Raw genomic sequence first — 26,124 nt, 5'->3', positions numbered from 1 at the left:
AAGAATTTTGAACGCGAAATAGATCTAAACGGAGGGGTGTGGAAGTATCGGCTTGACATCAAAAATTGAACCTACCTTGTGAATATTGGTAACAGTAAAGCAGCAGAATGAAAAAATGAGGAAAAAAGCAATCCTGTCGCTTGACGATTCTTCTGCCGCATTGGATTTTTTGTAAACAACACATGTGCTCGGTCAGGGTCGTTTTTTTGTCAACAAGGGATATTGAGGTTTGTGCAATCTTTATGACATTTTATGTTGGTTGAGTTTATTTTATTTATGTTATGATACTGTACTGTATGTTGCGTGTAGGAGAAGAATAAGTAAATACCCCGACGGAGTCGGAATTTGGGCTAAATAGTTAGCTGCAAAATATTGTAGGCATTTTATAACTGAGTTTTTAGTACTGACACTTGTGGATGATGAAGTTGGCATTTATTGAGCCTGGTGTTGTGATCATGGACTTATGATATTGGTTTGAAATACAATTTAAATGATGTCGATGCCAGAAGGCATTTTTTTCGAATTTGTACATGAGATGAATTTTAAGATTTCCATTTGAAGCATGGCGTTAATTAAAAACATGAAAATGTCTTGTGTTCATTTACGTCCCAAGTGTAACACATTGAAGATGTGGATAAACCAAAGCAAAGTAAAGAGGTAACCATGTAGGTTTGTTGACAAGCAATTATCCTTTGACCAAGCTATTTTGGATGATATCTTTGTCTTTGATATTACATTTTTCCATTTAAGCTCATCATCTATGTAAAGTTTAAAATAATGGTGAGATTGATTCGAACTATGTGAATATTCATTGTAACATAAAATTGTTTTCTGGTAATTATTAGATAGCTTATTGCATCCAATCCAAATGTCAGCTTCTGTAATTCTACATTGAATTATTTTGTTTAGGTCTATTGTGAGCTGTCAGAAGATTGGGATGTGGAATGTGGCTATTTGCTGATAGGCAGTTACTAATTCCCTGTTAATAAGAGGATGCCAGTCGGACCGCCAAAATAGTTGTGTCATCTGTGAATAATCTGCATAGGAGGGGACTGGTTTGTGGTAGGTCATTTACATACGCATGAAACTATAGTGCTGACAATATGCTTGCCTGAGGTAAGCCATGTGATTGTTTATTTGTATTTAATAAAACATTGTTAACTTTTGTGTATCACTTTTGTTGGCTACAAAACTTAGTTGCAAATCAAATGGCCCGTCACTTATACCATAATGTTTTAGTTTGTGTTTTAGTATGGTATTTTCAATAGTGTTAAATGCCTTGGAGAGGTCTATGAAATTAGTGTTTCACCAATTACCAAATTGAGATCATCTATCCAAGGCAGTAGTGATCAACTAGCAATGCAGCCGTCAAACAGCTAAATCAATAGTTCTTCACTTTAAAGTAAGAAATAAGGTTATACAAGCCCCTATCTTTTGCACCCGGCACAAAAGAGTGCCATGTGAAGCTCAGGTTTTGATGGAAATTTCAGTCCTTCAGGTCAGCTAAAAAATGTCCAATTGACTGGCAATGGCAACGGTAGTCAGGGTGGAGTGGCTACATAAAAGTGCTTACCACCTCTGTAGTGTTAAGTGATCTATTGTGACAGAGCACAAGGCACAGGGGTAGTGTTGTGCTGAGGAAAATCGACAGATTCTCTGTTCGCATTGAGAACGGGGTTATACAAGCCCCAGAATGTTTGCACCTGGCACAGAAGCGTGTCATGCAAAGTTAAGGTTTTATATTGCAGGCATGGCGGGTATAGATTTCTGTTGAAAATTTTAGTCCTTATGGTCAGGTAAAAAATGTCTGAATAATTAGCAATGGCTACCATAGACAAGCTGAAGTGACTACATAATAGTGCTTTCCACCTCTTTAGTTTTAAGCGCTCCATTGTGGCAATGTCCTCAGCACATGGTGAGCCTGGTACTAAGGCCTTCAAAAAGCTAGAATGAGAAACAAACCCCATTTGTTTGCACCCAGCGCAGTAGCGTGCTGTGTGAAGATTGGAGTATTTTCTTTTTTAGTAGTTTTGCAAATATGTGACAATATAATGTAAAAAAGGATATGGAAGAAACCTTTTGTTTGGGTTGGTTTATGCTTTCCACTAATTTGTCTTTACAAAACTAAAAAAAATATACTATTTTTACCATAACTAAATCGCATAAATGCATGTGTTTGGATCATTCTAAAGTTTTTTAATGAAACAAATACTAATTTTTGAAAGACCTGCCAAAGGCAATGTCATCAAAGGAGACATCTTCTGTGGAGTCAACTATGCAGGAAGATTATTCACTAATTAATGGTCAAATGTACGAGGACGAGGAAGAAGAGAATGAAAAAGATAATGGAATTTGTTCTCGATGGTTAAAATCAAAATCAATTCGACTTGGATCTGTGTTAATATTGGTGTACTTTCTTGCTGAAGTTGTAGTGGGTATGTTACAATAATTACTGTGTTGCACATTTGATTTTCAAAAGTTTCATGATGTTTGTTTATATTATTTAAATTGTATCTTATTAACGTGAAAAAAGGTTTGTAGGCTTGTTTAGTTTCAGTACAGTACATTACTGAAGAGCAATTTATCCCATGCAGTAATTGTGCCAATTATCAAATCTTAACCTTTTAAAATTACTGTTTTACAGGTCATATCACAAACAGTCTTACTTTGGTTGCGGATTCCTTTCATATGCTTTCAGATTGTTTGTCCTTAATTGTTGCATTAGTAGCAGTGCGAATGAGCAAACATGCTGCCCATAAATCAATTACACCATGGCCTTCAAAACGACGCTACTATAACACTTTTGGTTGGGTCAGATTTGAGGTAAGGGCAATTTCTGATTTGATTTTTATTGGTGCAACATTTGGGTAAGTTTAAAATGATCATGGCTTTCAGAAATGTGTATTAATAATTGTGTAGCAGCCCCACTGTGGTGTTTTCTTTATGCATCAAAGAGTGCTATTTGCCTTTTTTGTCATTGTTTTTGTATAAAAGTCTTTTTTCGCATTGCTACATGTCTTAAATGAATTGGGACATGGCACTGCTGCGCAATTTAAAAATTTGTCGAAAGTTCTGTTTTCCTAAAAAATTGTGAAAATACAGTGTACTTGTAAATTTTGTCATTGTAATTCAGTGCAGTATTTTTTATGTAAATGCTTTGTATCTTACATTCTGTCATGAGTAGACTTTTGCAATCGCTGTAGTTTAACTGTGGTGTTGTATAAGTGTTATGAAATTGATAAATCAACACTTTTGTTTAATCAGGTTGTGGGAGCACTAATTAATTCATCTGTTTTGCTTGGCATATGTGCTTTCATTTCAATATGGGCTGTTAAAAATTTTTATGAACCAAAGCTGGTCACTAATGCTCTGTTGGTCCTTGCAGTTGGGGGAGGTAAGCGAGATACTTTATTTTTCTGCTTCTTAATTCTCAAGCAAGTCAGCTTTACAGGCATCTCTATCTGCTTGATTCAGATTTTGTAAGCTGAGGTTTCTACCAAATTGTCTGTTTTTGCTAAACTGTTCAGAACTGTTCCCAGTAATGAATACAAAATCATGTTTGCTGATGGAGCATTAAAAATTCATTGTTATGCTATATTTTTGATTGTCGATTTATTGTACCTATTAAAGTTTTAAATCTTTTTTTACTGTTTTTTATTTTTTGCAGGTGGATTGTTGATTAACATGGTTGGATTGGTGTTGTTTGGTTCTCATGCTCATGCAGGTCATGACCATGGCCATGGTCACGATCACAGTGACCATAAGCATTCTCACAGCCATGATGCATCATTAGATGTTGAAGCTGCTAAAAATGGAGCTGTAGCACCATCAGTAAGTCTAAAATGCAATGAAATATAAGTTTTCTTTCTTTGAATAGACAATGTCACTGATGTTGTATGTATATGTGTATGATACTTTGTTGTTTGTTTGTGCAGAAACAAAACACGTCAATGGAGGAACAAATGAACATGAAGGCAGTATTTTTGCATGTTTTGGGTGACGCTCTGGGCTCCGTAATAGTGATGGTCAGTGCGACTGTAATCATGGTTCCAGTAAGTAGAAGATAGTTTCACAGTAAGGTGTACAATGATTGATGGATGCATGTAATAGGCAAAATGTTAGCGCATTTGTCCTGTTGGTGTTTTGCATTTGAGCAAATGTGCGTGCAGGTTTTTTTTTAAGGTTTGGTTTGGGTGACCGCAAGTGTTCATTTAAATACCAAAAAATAGCCATAAGTCCAAATTTTGGGAAACCGCTGGAGAAATTTGAAAACCTTTGAAACCCCAAAACACCTTTAAAAAAACACTGTGTGCGTGTATGTTGCAAGGCTTGGCATTATATATATATATATTTCTTACAACAGGATATTTTAAACAAAGCATTAACTTAACACCCTTGGCTTAATAAAATACGTTTGCTTGTTTGTTTTTTTTGCTTCTTATCCTTGGTGGGCGGGCCGAGAACACCTGAATGCGTATAATGATCCCGGTTTTATTGCAAGTCACTTGAATTATTCAATTTTTTTTAAATTGATTGTTGGTGACTTCAATTTAGTTCAACCCATCGGGAACCACTGGGCTGGAGCAATGCCGTTTTAGTTTCTTGCTCAAGGAAACGCAAGCTACCGATATGGGATTAGAACCACTGGCCCACATTGGCGACAATATTGTTAACCACCCGAAAAATGAACAGCAGCAGAAATGACATGAAAAATCACTTGCGTGACTTCACATTACTAAATTATCGAAGTAGTGACGTCACGTTACCAGGGTATCAAAATATTAACGTCACTTTAACGAATTACCTAAGCAGACACGGTTACAACGTCAAACGGAGGGAGACGCAACTTGGGGCACTTCGCGTAAATTTTGTTTTCTGTTAGTATTTTTCTCGGGTGCAGTATGATTGTCCCAGCAAGTTATATTTTGCGTGGTACCTTATCTTTTCGATCGCAAAAAAAGCTATACCGTCTCTCAGGCGTTCAACATTTATTGCTTCTTATTAGGATTGAAAAGATCGAAGGCGTTCAAGAAATCCACGACTTCCATATATGGCGGTTGACTGGCGAAAAACTGGTTGCAACAGTTCATTTGCAATGCAAGGACGCCGACACCTACCTGAGTGTAGCGAAAATAGTAGGTTCTTTTTTTATGTTTTTGACAAAATCTCTGACCCTTTTACCATTCTGAACACCCACGGTGTTGTTTTTACGTTTTTGACAACATTGAACGAAAACATAAAGTTTGGTGTGTCACAGATGAAAGGACTTTTGGGGTAGTTTTTATTCTGCATTTTCAATTGAACCGTTGTCATATATTTTATCTTACAGTTGTCTCAAAATCACCAATAAACCTAAAGAAATTGTACAATAACAAAAGGACAACGTTTTTTTCACTGTTATTGTACCTTTCTATTAAAGAATGCAGTTATTCACTCAGTAAAAAAAACTTTTCGTATCAAAAGAAAAAAAATCTAAACTGTCTGTTTTACAGGTAAAAAAAAACGATTGCACGACAGTGGCATTCATTCATCAACTGTTCAACCCGAATTTCACACAAGTCCCGCTCCACACTGTAACATGCAATGTCAGACCGAGGCTTGCAAAACAAAGACCTGCTGCAGCATAAATGGTCTTACGGTAAGATAACCTGTTTAAGAAGAACCTCTTATGCTGTATGCTTTACTATGTATCCGATATTGCTTTGTCAAAATACAGAATACAAACCCCAAAAATGCCCTACTATTTGTTAATTAACCCTTGCCAATGTTATAATGAATCGCAGTGCTTTTTAGTTTGTGTTTAAAAAGTACAAAACGACATTGTGTTGGTATTTGCATTATCTGGTTTAACGGATAGCCATTATGATTTTACTCGATTTCTTAAGATGAACATAAATTCGTAACTGGGATCAGACCTGTCATCACGGCACACTCGTATGTAAATCATAGTACGCCAATTCCTTTAAAGGAGTTATAACGTCACGAAACATCAGCGGGTCACGAAACATTCCCATGTGACAAGGCGTAGACTAGAAATCTACCCTGCGGTGATGATTCGAACTCACGACTGGAGTCTTTCCGGGACTCGCGCTCTAGCAGCTAAGCTACTCAGGCTCAGCGGTAGACCTTCGAAAAGTTAACACAAGCACCGTTGCCTGCCTCGTATGCTGCACATGTCAGCTTAATCGTAGGGATCGCCAGACTGACGAGTTTTTTTCCAATCGTCCAATTTAATTGTCTGTTTCAAAAACCCGAAAATCTTTAATTTTAAAACTTTACAGTCTAAATTACATTGCCAGGACTAGATGCTAGAGATCCGCGAACCTGTGAATACATAAACCACGCGTTTAGAATCATAACCAGCATTAGTACCCTTTTTTGGCAAAACCACCGAATTACGTATACGTTATATATGGGGCGAGTTTCGCATATATGCTAAACAAAGACAAAGAAAATAGATATATAAACAAAGAAATAAGATATATTAGTTAGAATTATGTTTTTTTAAAGCATTTTCACTGCTCATATTTCCTCTGATGTATTGGTTACACAACTGAGTCATTAAGCGTATAAAAGGATTTGCCACATCTAGTCTGGGTGCTTGGAGTCCGCTGCTGTGACTTTCTTGTTTGTTTACACAGAAACGATCTTTAAACGCATCACCGCTAGATGGTAAGTTATTAGCTTTCTTAAAACAACACACTTAGTCCGAACGCTATAATGGTCTCATGCTCTTGTACACATTACGATGCAAAAACAGATCAGCTAAACAACTGTAAAAAACAGAATCTATTAAGTAGGGCAGTTTCACAAACATCCAAGAACCTGAAAACCTATCCCCAATTCTTTTTTTAAAAAACGAGGATATTTAACAAAAATATTAATCTAAAAATCGAAACACAGAATCAGGCCATAGACGACCTTTACAAACATCCTTGCCTGTTGCGGCCTTTTATAGTTTTTTTTGCGCAGGAACCAGACGACAAACATTAAACGCCATTGGTTGTCGTAGGCCCATAGACCAATTGATGATTAACTACTAAATACGTTTATTTGACAAAAATGTTTTTAACCTTTATTGCATGAAGAAAAAATTCCAAACGGCGAAGGTGCGCGAGCGACATCAAGTGGCGGCATGACCTCGTCAAATCGACCCCTCGCAAAAAGAATTGCCGATGATACAAGCCAAACAAATGTGACGTGACAAATCGTGCCAATTCGTCGTTGATTTATCGTTGTTTGTGCCTTATTTGTTATGGGTTCCTTTTCCTGAAGGGGGCTTTTTTCTGTCTAACGCTGTTTTTTCCCAGTGTTTGGCCAAGAACGCGTGCTTCAAGGATCCAGGAGTTTCATACTTTGTTGGTTGGTAAAGCATTTTAGTTGACTTTGAACTTTTTTGGATTCACAATCCTTATCTGCTGAAATTTTAAGTAGTTGTTTGAAGGGTGTTCTTTGTTTATGTAAGCTGTTGCTGCCAGGCATAATATCAAGTTTTTAGAGCTCTTCTGGCAAATGTAATTTTATTCCGACGTTTCAACGTCCTATACAGGTCGTCTTCATCAGGGTAAATAACACTGAATGGCATTCAGAAACGTCGGAATAAAATTACATTTGCCAGAAGAGCTCTACAAACTTGGTGTTGTTTGTTTGTTGATTAATTTTTAGCCAGATCGGCCCAGTGGCTACCTGTACAGCCCATAATATGTGTGCATCAGACAATCAGGACAATGCAGAGCGGGAGGTATTCTGCTTCACGCTTGAACCGTGATTAGAAATCCACTGTTTTTGCGCCCCTTTACTATTAAGTTAAATGTGCACTTTAAGTGTTGGTGCTTAGGGTTCATGTCTTGTCAAGGTTTATATCCTATTGTTTTGTTGTGTAGAAACTCGTTAAATTATATCATTAGGTTTCGTATATGTCTAGCTTAACGTTGTTGATGAACTGAGATGAATTACATGTCTTAAAAAAACCTCGTTAACAAAGGGTTACTCTGGTCAACTTAATAGCCTAGTATTATTTTGTAAAGATTGTAGCCTACATATTGGTGGGTTGGGAGTATTTTTTCCAGTGTTTTTTTATTACTTATTGTATAACATTATAACGACGTTAAAAATACAAAGGTTTCTAAAAATTACGCACCATTTTTATGTCGTAATCAATTCGCAAAAACACATGTGCGGGGTCCAACTGTTTTTTGCTTGCAAAAACAATTATCTTATTGGTCGAATGGTGTATATAGTAAATCGTTGAATGCGATATCGAATATATAAAATAGAGACATATAGGAAAGCCACATTTCTACTTTTAAATACACTTGTCTATCTTATTATACGTACATGCCTTTGACCATCGATTTGCAATCGTAGGTAAATGTAAGTTGAAAATAAACAAATTCGTTTGAGACGTCAGTGCAGACACAAAGAATTGTCGAGACTGTTTACACATAACAACGAACGCCGGATTTGCGAATTCGGAAAAAATGGATTCCATTTTTTTATTGCCTGTCTGTATTAAGACGGAACGATTATTAACTGTTATATTACAAGGCGGCTTTTAAAGCGGTGGTACTAAATATCGTATGGTACCGCGTGGTAAGCGGTTTTAATGGACATAAATATACTTCATGCAAAAATTTGATAAAAGATTGGTGGAGATGTTTAGAATGTCCCTTTTTGAACAAAGCTTTAGGGTTCATGTCTTGTTGAGGTTTTATACCTTATTGTTTTGTTGCGTCAGAAACTCGTTACATTATCATTAGGTTTCGTATAGGCAGGGTTGCTATCGATGTGAACCATTAAATAAGGACAGCTGAAAAATGAGATTTTCCTACCAAACGAAACAAACGTTTTTGGACAAATCTTTGCATTTATATGACATATTACATGCGAATTTTTGGCCAGAAACAAATTGTTCCAGCAACTCCTTACTGCCGGTCAACTTAAAGGTATTATTTTGCTAGAGATTATATATAGGCTATTGGAGGATTGGACTATTTTTTCAAGTTTTTTGTTACTTATTGTAGCCTATTACATTATACCGACGTAAAAAATATGAAGGTTCAAATTTTGGCCTGATGTTTTCTACTGAATCTAAAAACTATCACACCTTATCAATTTAATTATGCGTGCATACCTTTGACCATCGATGTGCAATCGTGGGTAAATAATTAGGCCGAAAATAAACACATTTGTTCGAAAGGTCTGTGCCAGACACAAAGACTTGTCGAGACAGTTTTCACTTAGCAACGCATGTTTTGGCAACGAACGCCGCATTTGCGAATTCCGAAACAAATAGATTGAAATTTGACCTTATGCATTGCTTTGCCGGAGACGGAACGTTACTAACTGCCAGATTAGAAGGCGACTTTTCAAGTGCCGTATTTGTTTACAAGCACAACCAATGTAGAATAAAGTTAAGTTGTCGTTTATCCAGCGCTGGTAAACTGCTTTCGTTAAGATTGTCCAGTAGTGACTTTTATATGGTGTCAGTTACCAACTCTCTGGATAAAAGACTGGCGTTGAAGATGTTTAGATTGTCGGTTTTTGATCAAAGCATTTTCAAGTACGATTAACAGGTCGACATACACAAGAAGAGCAAGTTAAAACTCAGCACGTGGTTAAAGTAATATGGTAAGTTGTTTCAGAGGCTGTCATTTGCAGCAACTTGACTCCATTATTTGTAAATCTAGAACTTCCAGCCTGCTATTGTGTCGTAACTGTGGGTGTTTGTTATCAGTAGGTCAAAGATCAAGCGGTGAACGTCGTGATAGTTTACTGGGAGTTACGGCTGTTCGAATGCAAACACAGTTCAGTTCAGTTGCTTCTTGCACAATTGTCGCGCAGTAATTTTAGTTTGGATTGCCGTACACGTAATTTTGTCACGTTGTATGGTTTTATCAGTAGCGAGAATTCAAGGTAGTTTTTGTGTAACCACATCAGCGGAGTATAATTACATCTAACAGCTTGAAAATGCAACCGCACAGCACGTGGAATGATGAATAATTAAGTGACGAGCACGATACATTTACCATCTGTTAAATTTCGTCGCTTCCAGCAAGTAAAACACGTCTCACATTAGTAGAAACAAATTGACAGTTGGACTGTTACATAGGGTGTGTATTATTAAATAAGTAGACTATCTTTGAAATTAAAGTCTGCATGTAGTTCAATTTTTAGACAACGTTCTGCAAATGTAAGCCTGTCTCCTTGGCAGAAGAAGGGTCAAGCATTAGCCTATGTTTAATGTTTTATAGCGAGAAAAATTACAAAACGAAGTAAACTTGTATTGCTTGGAAACCTAAATTACTGTTGGACATTTTTCTGAAACTTAGAAAAAAATATTCTTTAGCTGTAGTAAAGCATACGTTTTAAAATGAGGCAGACTAAAATTCTGCAAAATATGCTTTGTTTGGCTAATTAAATTGATGTTGAATGTTTATGATTGCAATAAGCAACCGAAACCCAAGCTTTTCGGCTCTGTTTTGCAGTTACCAAGAGCACTAATTTAAATAAATAAAAAAGCTTTTCAAAGTAATGCATTAAACGCTGAAGCAAGCAGCGTTATCGCGGATTTTTATCATGTCTTCTAACACGGTTATCTGTACGAACAGAGTTCGTTAAAGGTGCAATGAATACCAACGATGGAATGCATTAAATCTACTTTAGTGAAAAAAAACTTTATTTTGACCTTTACTAACCAAATGTACTATGAACTTCCATTGTATAAATCGCATAATCGAATTACAGCCCATTGTGAAACAGTTTGCACTTGTCATCCTGGAATTATTAGAGCGTTTCCCCCGTTTTTTTACGAGAATCGAACTCAGCAGTGCACGCGGCACCAGTTAAAAGCTCCCAACCGTAGGTCGAACTTTTGACCGAACTTCACAGCTCGTGGCGCAATTGTTAGGTAAGAGTTACGATCAGAAAAGCCTGGATGAAGAAAAAATACCAATATTGCGACATTGCAGGACTTAAAAAAGCGTGGGCATTGTGGGTCACTTGCTTTTATCGTGTCGAATTATCCTATTATACGGAGTTTTGAGTAAGGTACGAAGTCCAAAGGGTATACAGCAACAAACATTCTCAATTCCCAACCTTATTTAATTTTAATTATTGAAGTCTTTAATGATGTAGTGATAATGCAGGAAAGCTGGTTTTCGGTATTGATGCGTTTGTTGGGCAATATGTCACAGCGGAACACAAAAGAAAAACTTGTTGTCAATAAGGTCATCGTACGAAAATTAACAGCTGGGCAATAGGAAACCGCCAACTGGCAAATGGGTTAATAGGATTTTACTACTGGCGTCCTTAGAAGTAAAGCGATACGCAGCAGGGAAAACACTTTTTAACTCAACCAATGCGATAAAATATCTATCATACTGTTTTGGTTGTTTTCGTTGTTCATTTTATTGGCAAAGGACCAGTGGGTCCAGAGTGTGTGGTCATCACGCCTCAGGGCTGCAGCAGATACGTAGCCTAGACTAGAGCGATTTTTCATAGTCATGTTGAGTCAGCATTGTGTGCAAAAGCATTTGTTGCGCAAGGCGAAAGCACAAGAACGGCAGCAATTAAGGTTGTTTAACCGATTGTTTCGTATTGGTATGGTGACGGTGCACCCGGCACGTGGGTATAGTGCCGTGCTGAGGCCTTCAAAGAGCTAAATCAATAGATCTTCCCTTCGCGTTGAGAAACGCGGTTTAGAGTAGACAAGCCCCGGATCGTTTGCACCCGGCGTAGCAGCGTGCCGTGTGAAGCTCAGGTATTGGATAGCAAGCTTGGCGGGTATGGATTTCAATTGGAAATTTTAGGCCTTCGAGTCAGCTGAAAATGTCTGCCCTCGGGCTGTTTGGGTTGTCACGCGCTTTAAGGGGCCTCGTCTAGCTTTAAATACAGCATGTCCTATGTAATTCATCCAATATTTGCAGTGTTTACACTAAGTGGTACAATAATAATCTTTTAAGATGTTATTAGGGGAGTGGTAATAAACGTATATTATGTAACGAATTTGAAAGATGTTATTAGGGGAATGGCAATAAACGTATATTATGTCACGAATTGGAATGAAAGGCGCTGTCTGTTTGGCATTCATCAGGGACTGTTACTATTTTTATCGTTTTGAAACGTGGTTTTGCTTAGATATAAAACGTATTTCGTGACACGCAATTCCACGATATATAATATGAGGAATTAATTTGTATTTTATGACAACAGTGTCATTTTGTTGACATTTGAAGCCGAATTCGAGGTTTGGGTTCGTCTGTTGCCGGCTAAGGTTGACCTCCATTTAATTGCGCAAATTGTTTGATATCCGTGAGTTTGTTATAGTATTCCATTTGGAAGGGTTTTTGTATTGAGGCATGTGTACCTTTAACCTTGAATGCAGGACAAAGAGATTGGCATTTAGTATGTCTGAATTCTGAACTTTGTTTTTGCAAAAACCTTTGGTAGGTTTCTGAACTGAAATTTGTCAAGTAGTTCACTTAAGATTTGACAGAGAGGTCAAGTTAATCGGATTGTAATTATTAGTTTTATGTGCAGTCTTGAAACTAAATGTCAACTTTAGGTGATTAGTTTGCAATGCTGAATAGAAACTAGTGTGTGTGGCATGACATTAGGTTACTAATCACATTTCTCTTTTTTGCCAGCTTATGTAAAACAGATATTATTTTTTTTAACTTTCAAAATGACAATGAAATCAAAGGAGACATCTTCTGTGGAGTCAACTATGCAGGAAGATTGTTCACTAATCAATGGTCAAATGCACGAGGACAAGGAAGAAGAGAATGAAGAAGATAACGGAATTTGTTCTCGATGGATAAAATCAAAATCAATTCGACTTGGATCTATGTTGTCTTTAATTCTAGTATACTTTCTTGCTGAAGTTTTAGTGGGTATGTTACAATAATTACTGTTTTACACATTTAATGACATCCAGAATTTTTCCTGGTTCATTTAATTAACAATATTTAAATCGCATTTCATAAACTCTAATGAATGTTTGAAGCCTTCTACAGACTTGAGTTCTACAGACACTACATTAAATACTTGTTATGTGGCAACTTTTTTGCACATTAGGTAGTTATTGTGGCAATTATCAAATCTTAACCATTCAAAAATACTGTTTTACAGGTCATATCACAAACAGTCTTACTTTGGTTGCGGATTCCTTTCACATGCTTTCAGATTGTTTGTCCTTAATTGTTGCATTGGTAGCAGTGCGGATGAGCAAACGTACTGCCCATGAATCAATTACACCATGGCCTTCAAAGCGGCGCTACTATAACACTTTTGGTTGGGTCAGATTTGAGGCAAGTGAAATTTCCTATTTGATTTTCTTCCTTGTTGCAACATATGCTCATTTTTCATCAGCGGTATATCACCATGATTAGTAACATATGTGTATCAACAATGTGCTGGTGTTTCAAAACAAGTAAATATTGAACTGTAAATGTTTTTATAAATTGGTCAAATATTTTTGTTGTTCCAAAAGGTGGCAAATATTTATTGTATGCATAATTTTGTAATAGTAAATCAGTTGTTTTTACACAAACGCACATTCACTCATAATTTGTAATGTGTAGCCTTATGCAGCTGCTGAATTGTAATTGTGGTTATGTGATTGATAAATCAGATTGGTAAAATCTTACACGTTTGATCAGGTTGTGGGGGCACTAATCAATTCAACCTTTTTGCTTGCACTGTGTGTTTCAATTCTAATGGAGGCTGTTGAAAAGTTTTATGAACCAAAGTTGGTCACTAATGCTGTGTTGGTCCTTGCAGTTGGGGGAGGTAAGCAAGATATTTTATTTTACTGCATTTAAATGGAAGTCAGCTCTCCATTGCTATCATTTCGCATTCCTATCAGCTTGATTTAGTATAATACTAAAGGCTGGGCACACCCTGGTTTATACACAAGATTGTTATTATGTCTGGTCTGCACAAACTTTTCAGGGCTGGATCCCAAAAAATTTAGTGTATATACCTACTGAAATTTGTCAATTCCCAACATTGTCTTTTAATGTTTGCAGGTGGATTGTTGATTAACATCATCGGTTTGATCTTGTTTGGTTCTCATGCTCATGCAGGTCATGACCATGGCCATGGTCACGGTCACGATCACGGTCATGACCATAAGCATTCTCACAGCCATGATGCATCATTAGATGTTGAAGCCGCTAAAAATGGAGCTGTAGCACCATCAGTAAGTCTAAAATGCAATGAAATATAAGTTTTCTTTCGTTGGATAGACAATGTCACTAATCTTGATATATATGTACAATACTTTGTTGTTTGTTTGTGCAGAAACAAGACACTTCCATGGAGGAGCAAATGAACATGAAGGCAGTATTCTTGCATGTTTTGGGCGACGCTCTCGGTTCAGTAATAGTAATAGTCAGCGCGACTGTGATGATGCTTGTTCCAGTAAGTAGAAGATAGGTGTACCATGGTTGATGGACGAATGTAATAAGAGGACGTATGCACTTTTTGTCCTGTTGTGTTTTGCATTTGAGCGGATGCACTGAGGCGCCTACAGTCTACGTGCGCCCTACGTATATCATATCGAACGTAACGCATTGCCACTGCACTGGTGCTATGTTTGCGCTTTGTTCAGTACGAATTAACATTGTTTACCCCGTTGTTCAGAAATAAGGCATAAGCATGTCAGCTTTTCCAGACGTGACTCTTTATATTTTTTTTAAATAAATCGATTTGGATCGGGTGCATTGCGCCTTGGTGGAATATTAAGTAACTTATAAGTACGTATGTGCTGCTCGTTAGGTGACCTCAACTTTCCGGTTTGATTATTTTAGGACACCGTTCTTACCTTTTATATTTTTCCTTTTACAATAGAATATTTCAACCGGCACATAAACCCAACACCCTTTGCATAAATACGTTGTTGTTAATCGTCCGAAAAAACAACAACACAGCAATGATTTGTTTACTTTTAAAACAGCACGAGCCAATTGATGTGCCAGCAACGGAAAACGCAACTGCTGAAAACGGAACATTCTTGTGCCCGTCGATTGTGGTCGATGAACTAAACATTGAAAACCGCTGGATTCTTTATCTCGACCCTGTGATGAGCTTACTGCTGGTTTTAATCATGATTTTCACAACCGTTCCTCTGTTCAAGCAGTCAAGTCTGATACTTTTGCAGACAGTGCCCAATCACATCCAGCTTGACGACATCCGAGACAAGTATGTATTTGGTTGTTTTTGCGCCTTTTCTGCGCTTTTTCGGCTGTCCATGTAAAGTGCTTGTGTGATGTCATACTACCAAAGCATTAAAATAGTGACGTCACATGATCAAAGCATCAAAATAGTGACGTCACATTACCAAAGCATCAAAATAGTGACGTCACATTACCAGATTATCATAACAGTGACGTCACATTTTAATAGTATCATAACAGTGACGTCACATTACCTAAGCTTCAAAATAGTGATGTCACAGTACCAAAGCTTTCAAATAGTGACGTCGCATTATCAAAGCTTTAAAGTGGTGATTACCACCAGGGCATCAAGATAGTGACGTAAGCACCTTTTGCAAAAAGATTCACCCCCTTTTATAGTTTAATAGTATACCTGCAACATTATAGGTAACACCTGGACGGTCTCAAACCCCATGTATCTACAGTTCTAAAACTACACCCACAACACAAAATGATAGTTGATAAATTTTGTGAACATTCGTCACCAGGACTGTAATGGCCTCGCGATTTGAAAATTATACGGGTGATATGTGCGGTTACAAAATCAAACGGAGATTATTCTTTTTTTGGTAAAATACAGACGCAGTTAGAGGCATTCACGTAAATTTGTTTTCTGGTAATATTTTTGTCCCAACGTTTGCTTCGAAATGGCGTCTTCAATAGGCCTGTCGCTTTATAATTTACCCCGACAATTTAGAAATTGCGCGGTACCCTATCTTTTCGATCACACCTCGCGGTCTGGTGTTAAGTGCACTCGGCTGCACTCGTGAAAAGCCTCAAAATTTGTAAACAAAGTAACGCTTTGAGGTATTGTTTATTGCAAGAACATCTATCAAGCTCGTTCGGGTGAATACAGCAACCGTACTAGTTTTGATCACAATTAATGCTTGTGCTACAACAAAATACCAGTGTTACAAACTGCTATGGCTGCACGATGTGGCGTCATAAAACAATGCAGTGACGTTTTTATAGCGGTATAACTCATGTCATGCACTGTTTATAGAAATAGCGCTTGCATAGCAATATTTTGCATTTTGATTAGTAATGCCACTAAGTTTCGCCTGTTTGATCAATGACAGTGCGACAGTTCTACTGTTATTCATTGTACCGGTCGTTTAAATGCTTACAGTTTTGTCGGAAACGCATTGTCTCTATTCGCACAATCATACACATACAGAGACTATCAAACCAAACCTTTTGTTTCGGGCCAAAAACTTTACCACATGTGCCTCCTTTCAAACTTTCTGAAAGTCTGAAACAGGACTTATCAACCTTTATTTGCGGCGACCCTAATAATCCATTCTTTAAGTAATAGCTTCTTGCTACAAAAATTCATCAAACAAACGTTACTCGCTTATGGAGAGCCTTGGTTAACTACCATTATCGGCGAACCAACTGAAAAATAGCGACACATTTTTTTAAGAAATACCGGCAAAAAGGGTTGAGGTTATATTCCTGTAATAAGTTTACACCTAAATTATACTTTCACCATTGTGACAATTAGTGGTTATTTACTGATAGTAAACCGCTAAAACAGACCACACATAGTAAACTCCTGTTTATAACGATACGGTTTCATCAGTGAAAGAAACTTCCACCTTTTGACTTTTCACCTTTTATATTCAGATATGTCTGGCGTGTGTTCATAAAAAATCACGACTTGTAAGCATGGATCATCTGTGCACCTTTAGTCGTGTCATTTATTAATTATACTAGATGTGTTATGTAATTGGAGGTCAAACTGCGACCAGTGTTCGGCTCACAACGCTTGATGCGGTTTAACTTTTTGTACGCTAACCAATGCCTTTCGACTGTGACATTTTCGATGAAGTAAGGCTTTCAGAAGGCGCGTATAGAAGGCCCTTACCAGTTTTTTTGTCAAAGATTTTGCAGACAAATTTGTGATGTGTGTAACTTCACATTGCGGTGCTCATTGAACAAATTTAATCACATGCGTCTATATTGAAATTGAACTTTTTATTTAAATATAGTTATAGAAACTTGTTCTAAGGAAGGTGCATGTTTTTATAAAGTTGCCTAACAGTGTTATAGGGTTCAGCCGGTTCGCACCGGTTCTACAGAACCGCCTCACGCAATTTTATGAGATCAGCGAACCGGTTAGTATTACTGGTTACTGTCAATATGGACGTTTTGTCACAGGACCGGCTGAAAAATAGGACTTTAGTGATAGAACCGACTGGAAAAAAAATTTGAATTCCACCACTGCCTAACACGTTTTAAACCACAAATTTGCTCTTTAGTTTTTGTGTATTTGTCCAAAAGATCATATCCAAGCTTAAAAAAAGCTATTCCGTCTCTCAGGCGTTCAACGTTTATTGTTTCTTATTAGGATTGAAAAGATCGAAGGCGTTCAAGAAATCCACGACTTCCATATATGGCAGTTGACGGGGGAGAAGTTGGTTGCAACTGTTCATTTGCAATGCAAGGACGCCGACACCTATCTGAGTGTAGCGAAAATAGTAGGTTGCCCTTTTTTTTTTGTTTTTCTGAGTCATATTTTGACCGTTTACCGTTCTGGCCACATACGTTTTTTTGCATTTTGTCAAAACACCATCATACAAAGTACGGTAATCTTGGATATTACGTTGTCGTATACCAGGCCTTTAAAAACCCCAGGTTCTTCATGCAATTGACTTGCATATCTGTATTCTTAATTTAACTGTTAGCCTAAAAAGCGATTTTTCAAATGCAGTGAGCACATTTTTTCTGTGACATAAAAAAATTTAAGCGGTTGGACGCACCACTTTGACAAGCCATTTTTGAAACAAATAGCATGAATTTTTACACCCGCTATGTAATTTCAAACTCCTGCACGGAGGCACCTGAAAATCACATGTTGATGTAACCGAATTACATGTTAGTTAAAGTCAATTTAGTTGTTTTTCTGAGACAGCAAGAAAATTGTCACTGTGTAGTCACAAACTGTCACGCAATTCTGCTTCATAATGTACTGATACAAATTATGGTTTAAAAAATTGCAAAACATTGCACAATTGTAGTGCTTCTTTTAAAACGTATTTTCCTCAAAACCAAGTTTTATTAAGGGCAGCATTTATAAGGAAAATTTGTAGAAAATGGTACACTTCCCAAAACATAAGTCACATCGCTTTAACATCACTCTAGGGTAGGCCATTGCATTTTTCCAAATTTCTTAACTTGCATCAAGTCTTTGTCCAAAAAAGACGTAAATTCGTGTGTTTATCGATTTATTGACAATAAAAAAGACACGTTTACAACTAACTAGAAACCAATCTCTACAGCTAAAATCAGTGCATAAGTTTGAAAACCACAGGGTAAAATGTAAAGGCTACGTTTGGCGTTTAATGCCTATTGTTTAAATTTCTTTTAAAAATGTACCAGTTTTGTCAAAATTTACACTATTCGGGTATTGGCTCCGCTAAGCAAACATGATTTTGCTGGGGTAATGCATTGGCATGCTAATTAATGGATTTGCGGTATATCTTGGTTGCTATATCTCAGTACGTCAGGGTTTCAAATAAAAATCCTCATTTTAAGTGATTAATTAAGACTCCCAAGAAATCGATTTTTTTCGTTTTAGCATACTGCCAAGCTAATTAAAGTTTTGGCAATGCTGTGTATATTTTTGTTACTTCTAGATTTTGAATAAAAGCCCATAAAAGCGCAAGAAGTGATACCTATTGCAGGCGTTATATCGAATCAACCGGTCAACACGCATTCCCATATGCCCTGCCACTTAGAAATGCTTGGCGACCTGCTGATTCGGTACAACGCCTTTAAGAGCATACTATAATATATATATGAGTGCGCCGTGATCGCTGGTCTTCTTTAACGCTTCATGTCTGATCCCGGTTCTGAATTTATATTTATGCTAGAAAGAACGTATCTTTTGAAACAAAAAATCTAAACTGTCTGTTTCACAGGTTAAGAAACGATTGCACGACAGTGGTATTCATTCGTCAACTGTTCAACCCGAATTTCACACAAGTCCCGCTCCACACTGTAACATGCAATGTCAGACCGAGGCTTGCAAAACAAAGACCTGCTGCAGCATAAATGGTCTTGCGGTAAGATAACTTGTTTAGTCCTTTACTTTCTCACTCTAAAGTATTGTGTTTCTAGTATTGCAGAGTGAAGCAATAGAATACAAAAATGCGTTACAACGAACGTTTGGTTTGTGTTTAAAAAGTACAAAACGACGCTGTGTTGGTATTTAACCGGTTTAAAAAGTGATCATTGCAATTTTTAAATTTGGCCTTTGTCCAACAGAGCGAATTTGTTACAGTATACGCGATAAAATTTCCTAATTTTAAAGATCGATTAAATTTTCTGATGTTGGGTTTTTGCACGCGCATCCAATTTAATTGTCTGCTTTGATTATCCAAAATCTCTTAATTTAGACTCTCGAATTCTTTAGTATTTCTCTATTAAGGTCTATTACCTATAGAAGATATTACTATTGTAACTTTGTTTGTCTCGGAACGCATTTCTCAAACACTGCACGTCAGATGAATGCAGAAATGCCCCAAGACGTAGTACATTTTTTTGCTACTAGCAAATCTAGCGAATATCGTATCAGTGTTCAAAATTCATTAAAACAAAAACCTTAATAATCTAAAACATTTCGGCATTACCTTTGTACCCTACACTGTACATGTTTTGCAATTTAGCTATGTAAATTTGTTTTCACTGCTCATGTTTGCCCTGTAATGGCGACATTAGTCAGTCGCGTTCATATTTGTGCTGATGCAGATATTGTATGTTAGCTTTGTAGGAGATGTAGTAGAAAATTACCCTCAAAAATCTTTTAATTGCGTTCGTGTCAGCAAAATTGACATGTGACAAGAACTGCAAGATATTGTCACGATGAAGTTTGCGCAGTGGTTTTTCAAAAATGTTTGTTTGCAGAAACGATCTTCAAACACATCACCGACAGTTGGCGTTGAAGCCGGTAAGTTATTTGCCTGCCTTAACAAAAAACACTTTGCTGAACTGTCTAAACTTCTTATACTCATGTTCAGACGTAAAAAAAACAGATTAAAATGAATAAACAAACTGAAAAAAAAAGAGAAAGGAAACTATTTAGTGAGGCAGTGGGCCTCAACCTGTAGGTCATTTGACCGTTTCAGGAGAGAATTACTTCGTTTTTTAGGGTAGCATTACTTTCATTTTTTAGTTCTAAAGCGACATGCTTTGTTTTTCCAACGTTTTGTTTCGCACGTTTTTATGTTTATTTCACGTAACTCAGGTTGATATAAACGGGTGTAACTGATGTCTCATATCACTGATGGTGGCATGAACATTTGCCGAAACGTTTGAAAAATAAAGCTTATCGCTTTTTACGTCCTTGGGCCGTTGTTTTCACCATTAAACTTATGAACAAATCCGTATATAGTGTTAGTTTAGTTCCATGAATTGGCAATTTTAACTTCTTAAAACGGGGGGGAAATGACATTCGTTTGGTTTTACCAAACGGTTGAAAATTTGGTAGAAGTTTTATATTTTTTTTCAAACATCAAAATCTAAAGTTCGTGCATTCATTTGCCTGTTTAACCGTAATTTGCTTTTATCTTAGATACAAAACGTACACCAAGAAAATCTAACTCATCTACATCATCATCCAAGCAATATTCACCAGGTATGTAAGATTTAAAACTTTGTTGAAGTTACAAACTAAGAATAAGTTTCCAGCAAAATGTTCTGGTTTTGGCAAAGATTTGGTTGGTTGCTTTCGAGTTTATATTATTCTATGACTGTCAAAACTGTGATCAAATGCTGTAAAAAAGTATTGATTCGGTACGAGATAGTCTTAGGTCTGGCGTACTAGGATAGATATGAATTAGATTATAGACCAATGGTTCTCATTGTTTTCTTTAAAGCACACCAACCAACCAATATTTCTTTCGTGGCACACTTTCAAGGCCCAAAACGCAAAAAGTTTTTCAAATTAATTGTACCCTAAATATAAAAGGAATTTTCACATTTATCTTGTCATCAGGCCTTGAAAAAGAAATTGATAGATAGACCAGGTCTTACATAGTGATTCCTAATTTTTTTTCAACAAAATTTTGATCACACCATTTTCACAGAACAAAACTCATCACCAGGTGGCGTAGTGGAGGTGGATGATGATCCTGGTTTGGTAATGACCTTGCCAGCTGTGGTAGAGAACGAAACAGCTGGTGTGTGAACACTGTGTTATTGGCTCTGGTGCGCCACTTTGTGTTTGTACTTTCAACGATTTTTTCCGTTCGCGGCGGCATTTTCTTGTGTATGTGCGTTTGGTCCAGAATGAAGACAAAATGTATCTTTTTTTCGAATGTAGCAAAATTTATTTAGCTCTGTCATCCGTGCAATGGTATTTAGGAAAAGTTACCAACCCCATAACTCACGTCAGCCGCACATTTAGCTACTTTTCGATAGGTGGCGCAAAGAGCACAAATCTTTTTGAAAACGGCATATCTCAAAGCATGCCTACGGTTAGGGCTATTAGGGTTTGGGTTAGTTATTATCATTAAAAAATCAATGAAACTAACCCAAAAAATTAGTTCTTGATGTAAAATTTTCAAAAACTTACTTCCCAACACTACCCCTATTTATCCGCTAAATAAATAATTCAAAATACCGAGTTTTCACTATTTTGCTGAAAAAAAGCTTCCAGTAATTTTCTTCTTCTATAAACCGTCCATACTGCTCTCGCATGCCAACAGCAGTATATTACCAATTCGCCACATTTTGCAAGTCCACCAATTACTTGCCTTGTCTTTTGACTTGTAGTTACGAGGTCGATGGTTCGAAACCCGCCGCGTCTTTGCACTCTTTTTGTCGTTTTTCGTCCACTGCAAGTAATTCAGCGCAAAAATCGATGATTTAATTGAGGGAAAATGTTTCTTGAAATAATTTCTTGTGTTATTATTTATAACTCCAGTTCTGATTAACGTTTTCTTTTATTATATACTATGCGACCCTACCCACTTTAACGGAAACATTTAAGGATAAAACCAGAACTAAATGCGGGAAAAGTATTTCTGCCAGTAACTTTTCAACCCGTCCCAGAACCGGATAATTCCGAATCTTGCTAGACTTTGAAAATTTTGCTTTACCTCTCATTTTTTCGCTGCAATGAGCCCAATACTTGCGCGAATTTATGTTTTCTATGAACACCCAATACGTACGTCATCACTTCACGTTTTTGCGTGTTGTCTGTTTTTCTTTTCTTATTTTTTGTGTCGGCTTATTCTGCACAATGAAATAGCACCCGTTACTACTTGACCATTTGTTTCCTATGTTAAAGACAGCTCAGAGACTGAATTTGTTGATCAAAAACAATATTTTTCTTGACATCTTGGTTGCAGTTAAGAACTTTTGCTAAAAACTGCACATCAATTATTGGGAACCTGTTAAATCATCTTTATAAGGCCTATCATAGGGAAAATATTCCAATACAATTTAATGGTAACTTGACTTCCGATATGGATAAATCATATTTTTCTGTTTTTTATTCAAATATTAAGATATTCAATTATATCAATCACGCCAAGACAGTAAAATACAAAATCAGCTCAAACATTTTTCTTTTGCAGAGCATTACTGACAATAGCTGATGGTTTGAAATTATTTTGCCTCGTATATTATAAAAGAAGTCAAAATTTTAGTCGAAAGGTTTTAAAAGTACTGGTCCAAAATGAACTGTAATTTACATGAACCAAAAGCATTACAGAGTAGGCTGCCAAGGTGTGTTATACTACTTTGCGTCATGAGCCAATCTGCCACTCACGCGCCAAAGATATTTTAATTTGAAAAAATCTTCTAGCCAGCCTTACAGAAGAATACCGTTGTACGTACAGGAAATGGCAACTTAACGAAGCATTCAAAACAAAATCAGGAACGTGAAATGAAAATGCAAGGCAACATACTATTGTTAACAAGGAAAAAAATGCAAGAAAGCACTTCGCTTGAACACAATAACGAACAATGTGTTTACATTAACTTCGACCGAGGAGATTATAAGTCAAATACATTTTAAAGTAATATTGACGCGTCCTGGGCCAATTCACTTCATAAATTTTTTTACTTTAATTGCATCTGCTCAAAAACCTACATTGTACATAATCTTTTGCTCATTTAAGAAACGTTAACGCATATTAGAAAAATTAGGCATTTTTACGACATAATCAATGCATTTCAGGCTTTTTACGACATCAAAGCTATTTTCCCCATAATGAAACCCCACATAGGCGTAGGACCACACACAACGGCCACTGCCAGGTGTTTGGTGTTAAATTGGCAACGAACCGCAGATTCAGAGGTCAACATTTCAGACCCAGATGTTACCTGAGATCCACTCTGTCTCTTTATTGCGTGAAACACTAAACAAAAGCTCTCTAAAGATTTGCACACATTAGACGAATTAGACTCCCATTCCTTGCACAAACATTTTAGGTTTCTTGCTCTCTTTGTGAAGTTGGTGTTAAATTGTGACGTTGTACGTGATGAAACGAGTTCTTGTGTTTGTATTTCCGCTGTTTAATGCAATGAATCTGAGTAAAATGCCCAAACAACATGTGCTACGGTTGGTTATCTTTCTTATCGCGTTTGAAGCGAAACTTTCCAGCTGAATTGTGGGTATTTGGTTTCGGAAGCGGTCGGATTTATTCGGAATCCGATACGTTAAAACGGATTAGGTGGTGTTCTTGGGCAAACATGGCGCCACAAATAAGTTTTTCCAGTTTGTTTTTGCAAAGCGAAAGGAACGCGTGGAACACGTATACAGTTTGTTTGATTCTCCAGTAGGCCAATATTTGGCGCAGAACAATATAGTTTTTCGAGAATGTTCTCTTTATTTGTTCATACGTCTAACAGGGAGAATTTGTAGAGTTTTTTTTCTTTTTATTCTATTGGGAATTAAATGTTACCGATGCAATTGAAACAAAGTTTTGTCACCTTTCCATTTTTGAAACACTCGCCTGATGTAAGCGTAGAGATTGTTGGCGGTTGAAAAAGAAGGAATAATCTTAAAATTGCAGCTAAACCTAAAACTCTAAAAACTCCTTTTTGATAAGCCTTGGTATTTTGCAGGATCTGTAGAATACGAAATAGATACAACAACAGCGGAAGAAGTAGCAATCGATCGCATCTTAGACGCTTAAATGCTGACCGCCCTTGCCAACAACAACCTTCTGCCACAAAATAGCACTTACGTAATGGTTCCTTGCGCGCGTCGCGTAATGCATGTAATGCTTATGCTACATGCCTTAATCCGATTACACGAAAGCGCTGGTGTGTTGCAGAAGCCGCACACACCGCCTTGACTTTATTAATCGAGGCTTCGCTTATTTACGGCGTCATAACGGAGTGGTGTGCTTGGATGTTATTGTTGCCTAAAGCGTCACTTCGCGGCGCCCCTGTAAGCCCATGATTTAAAACAAGAAGGCAGAGCACAATTAAGCGGTTGTATTAATGAGGTATGACACTTGAGCGAACTTGTTACTTATAGTTAAGGTCACAGCGTTCCTAAAATAAGCCATTAGCGAGGTGCGGTCTTAGCTTCAGTTTTAAGTGTGTTTGCTTATCTGTTTGCTAAGGTCCTGAAAAAAGGAGACATGAAGAAAACGGCGTTGCTGTTTTTTGGTTTAAATAGTTGTCTTTGGTACAGCTTTGTCACTTGATTGAAATGTGTTGTGAAAGGCAATTAGCAAGAGATGAAAAGTACGCTATAGAACATGTTGCGATAAACTAAAGACGTTTCTTTCCTTTTTTTGTCAATTTGCAACTTGCAACCAATTACACAGCTTTGTAAAATAGTTAGAAGAGCAATAACAAAGTCCTTGGTACTACTAAAAAGCACTAAAAAATTCCGGTATGATACGCGTTAAGTGACTGAAAACAAATGATAAACAAACATTCAAATGTAAGTGTTATATCATTTCAACTTCAATTACAGGTACGCAAGGCAAAGGTGAACATAGATGCTGTGACCTTTATGATCAGATTTTTAATTTGGCACGGTAAAAGATTTGGATTTTTAATAAGCCCGTGTAAATCAGTTACTGGTTGCAAAAAAGCACTAAATTTGTTAAGTCGAATTCCGTTTGACAGGCTCGGGGTACAAATAAACTAACATTCAAATTTATGCAAAATCGATTGAAATTGTTTTATACTTGAGCTAATAAGCCGACGTAAATGCCTTAAATTTTTCAAGCTCCACTTTTTAAACGCCCTGACTTGCAAGCCGGGACGCGTTTTTCATGAGCAATTTTACAAGCACATTCTTTATCGGGAACCCGCGGGAGTCAAAAGCGTTGTCTAGATGTAAGGTGTTCGGCCAGACGCAAGTGTAAGGCCCGGTTTCCGTTTGACATCAGCGACAAGTTGCAAATTTGGCCGCGTTTGAGGCGTGAAATCCAGGCGGAAATGATACATGTTTACTGTGGTGCTCAACCATGTTTAGTGCTTCAGTTAGTTTGTTGCTGATGAACATGGCTATATTTGGTTTACCACTACTTATGAGTAAAACATTTCAGTTTTGCAGTACGTTTTTGTGATTTGAAACTGCTTTTTAATTTGGCTATATGGTTTTCAAAAAAGTAAAATTTTTACTGTTTTACTCAAGTAAAAAAAACCGCCTATTATGCAGGAATACATCTCTAGGACGTTGATCATCACAACGGCGCAGCAGTCAATCGCTTGAGGCTCAAATTGCAATCTAAATCACGCATACGCCCATAAACTTTAAATACTTGTCGTTTGCCGATCAGTTTTAATGGACTGATTACACAGCACACCCACACTTCACGCGTCAAGATAAGAAAGCGCAGATTGCTGATTTTGTATGTCAGGTCAGACAGTGTTTTGACTTTGCATTGTGAGCTTTTGTTTGTATTTGTCAGTTAGGGTTGATTAAGCA

General features: G+C 37.0%; 2 protein-coding genes across 3 annotated transcripts; both read left to right on the top strand.

Annotated features, from left to right (window-relative positions):
* Window positions 1-16: 16 nt before the first annotated feature.
* On the top strand, window positions 17-5,138 carry LOC145239353 (proton-coupled zinc antiporter SLC30A1-like). Of its 2 annotated transcripts, none has more exons than XM_080102658.1 (8): window positions 17-657; window positions 910-1,062; window positions 2,237-2,435; window positions 2,645-2,823; window positions 3,265-3,394; window positions 3,668-3,831; window positions 3,936-4,052; window positions 5,006-5,138. In XM_080102658.1, the coding sequence occupies exons 3-8, from the start codon at window positions 2,240-2,242 to the stop codon at window positions 5,009-5,011; spliced, it is 792 nt and encodes a 263-aa protein (XP_079958784.1). In that variant the 5' UTR covers window positions 17-657; window positions 910-1,062; window positions 2,237-2,239; the 3' UTR covers window positions 5,012-5,138. The 2 variants fall into 2 exon arrangements, with proteins under 2 accessions (XP_079958784.1, XP_079958783.1); XM_080102657.1 differs by having other exon boundaries at window positions 2,226-2,435.
* A 7,487-nt stretch (window positions 5,139-12,625) lies between these two features.
* On the top strand, window positions 12,626-22,490 carry LOC145239351 (proton-coupled zinc antiporter SLC30A1-like). Its single transcript, XM_080102656.1, has 11 exons — window positions 12,626-12,893; window positions 13,132-13,310; window positions 13,662-13,791; window positions 14,031-14,203; window positions 14,305-14,424; window positions 14,960-15,204; window positions 17,569-17,698; window positions 19,142-19,285; window positions 20,127-20,169; window positions 20,794-20,856; window positions 21,308-22,490. The coding sequence occupies exons 1-11, from the start codon at window positions 12,686-12,688 to the stop codon at window positions 21,406-21,408; spliced, it is 1,536 nt and encodes a 511-aa protein (XP_079958782.1). The 5' UTR covers window positions 12,626-12,685; the 3' UTR covers window positions 21,409-22,490.
* Window positions 22,491-26,124: the final 3,634 nt, after the last annotated feature.

Source organism: Phallusia mammillata, chromosome 7 (genome assembly GCF_965637545.1).
Source record: "Phallusia mammillata chromosome 7, kaPhaMamm4.hap1.1, whole genome shotgun sequence".
NCBI lineage: Eukaryota > Metazoa > Chordata > Ascidiacea > Phlebobranchia > Ascidiidae > Phallusia > Phallusia mammillata.
This window is presented reverse-complemented; position numbering and strand designations above follow the sequence as displayed.

Excerpts from the sequence above, each read along its gene's own strand:
- LOC145239353 (XM_080102658.1), top strand. The coding sequence starts at position 2,240 with ATGTCATCAAAGGAGACATCTTCTGTGGAGTCAACTATGCAGGAAGAT. Across the intron at positions 2,824-3,264 it reads TTGGTTGGGTCAGATTTGAG|GTTGTGGGAGCACTAATTAA; the intron begins GTAAGGGCAATT and ends TTGTTTAATCAG. Across the intron at positions 3,832-3,935 it reads ATGGAGCTGTAGCACCATCA|AAACAAAACACGTCAATGGA; the intron begins GTAAGTCTAAAA and ends TTGTTTGTGCAG.
- LOC145239351 (XM_080102656.1), top strand. The coding sequence starts at position 12,686 with ATGACAATGAAATCAAAGGAGACATCTTCTGTGGAGTCAACTATGCAG. Across the intron at positions 12,894-13,131 it reads TCTTGCTGAAGTTTTAGTGG|GTCATATCACAAACAGTCTT; the intron begins GTATGTTACAAT and ends ACTGTTTTACAG. Across the intron at positions 14,204-14,304 it reads ATGGAGCTGTAGCACCATCA|AAACAAGACACTTCCATGGA; the intron begins GTAAGTCTAAAA and ends TTGTTTGTGCAG.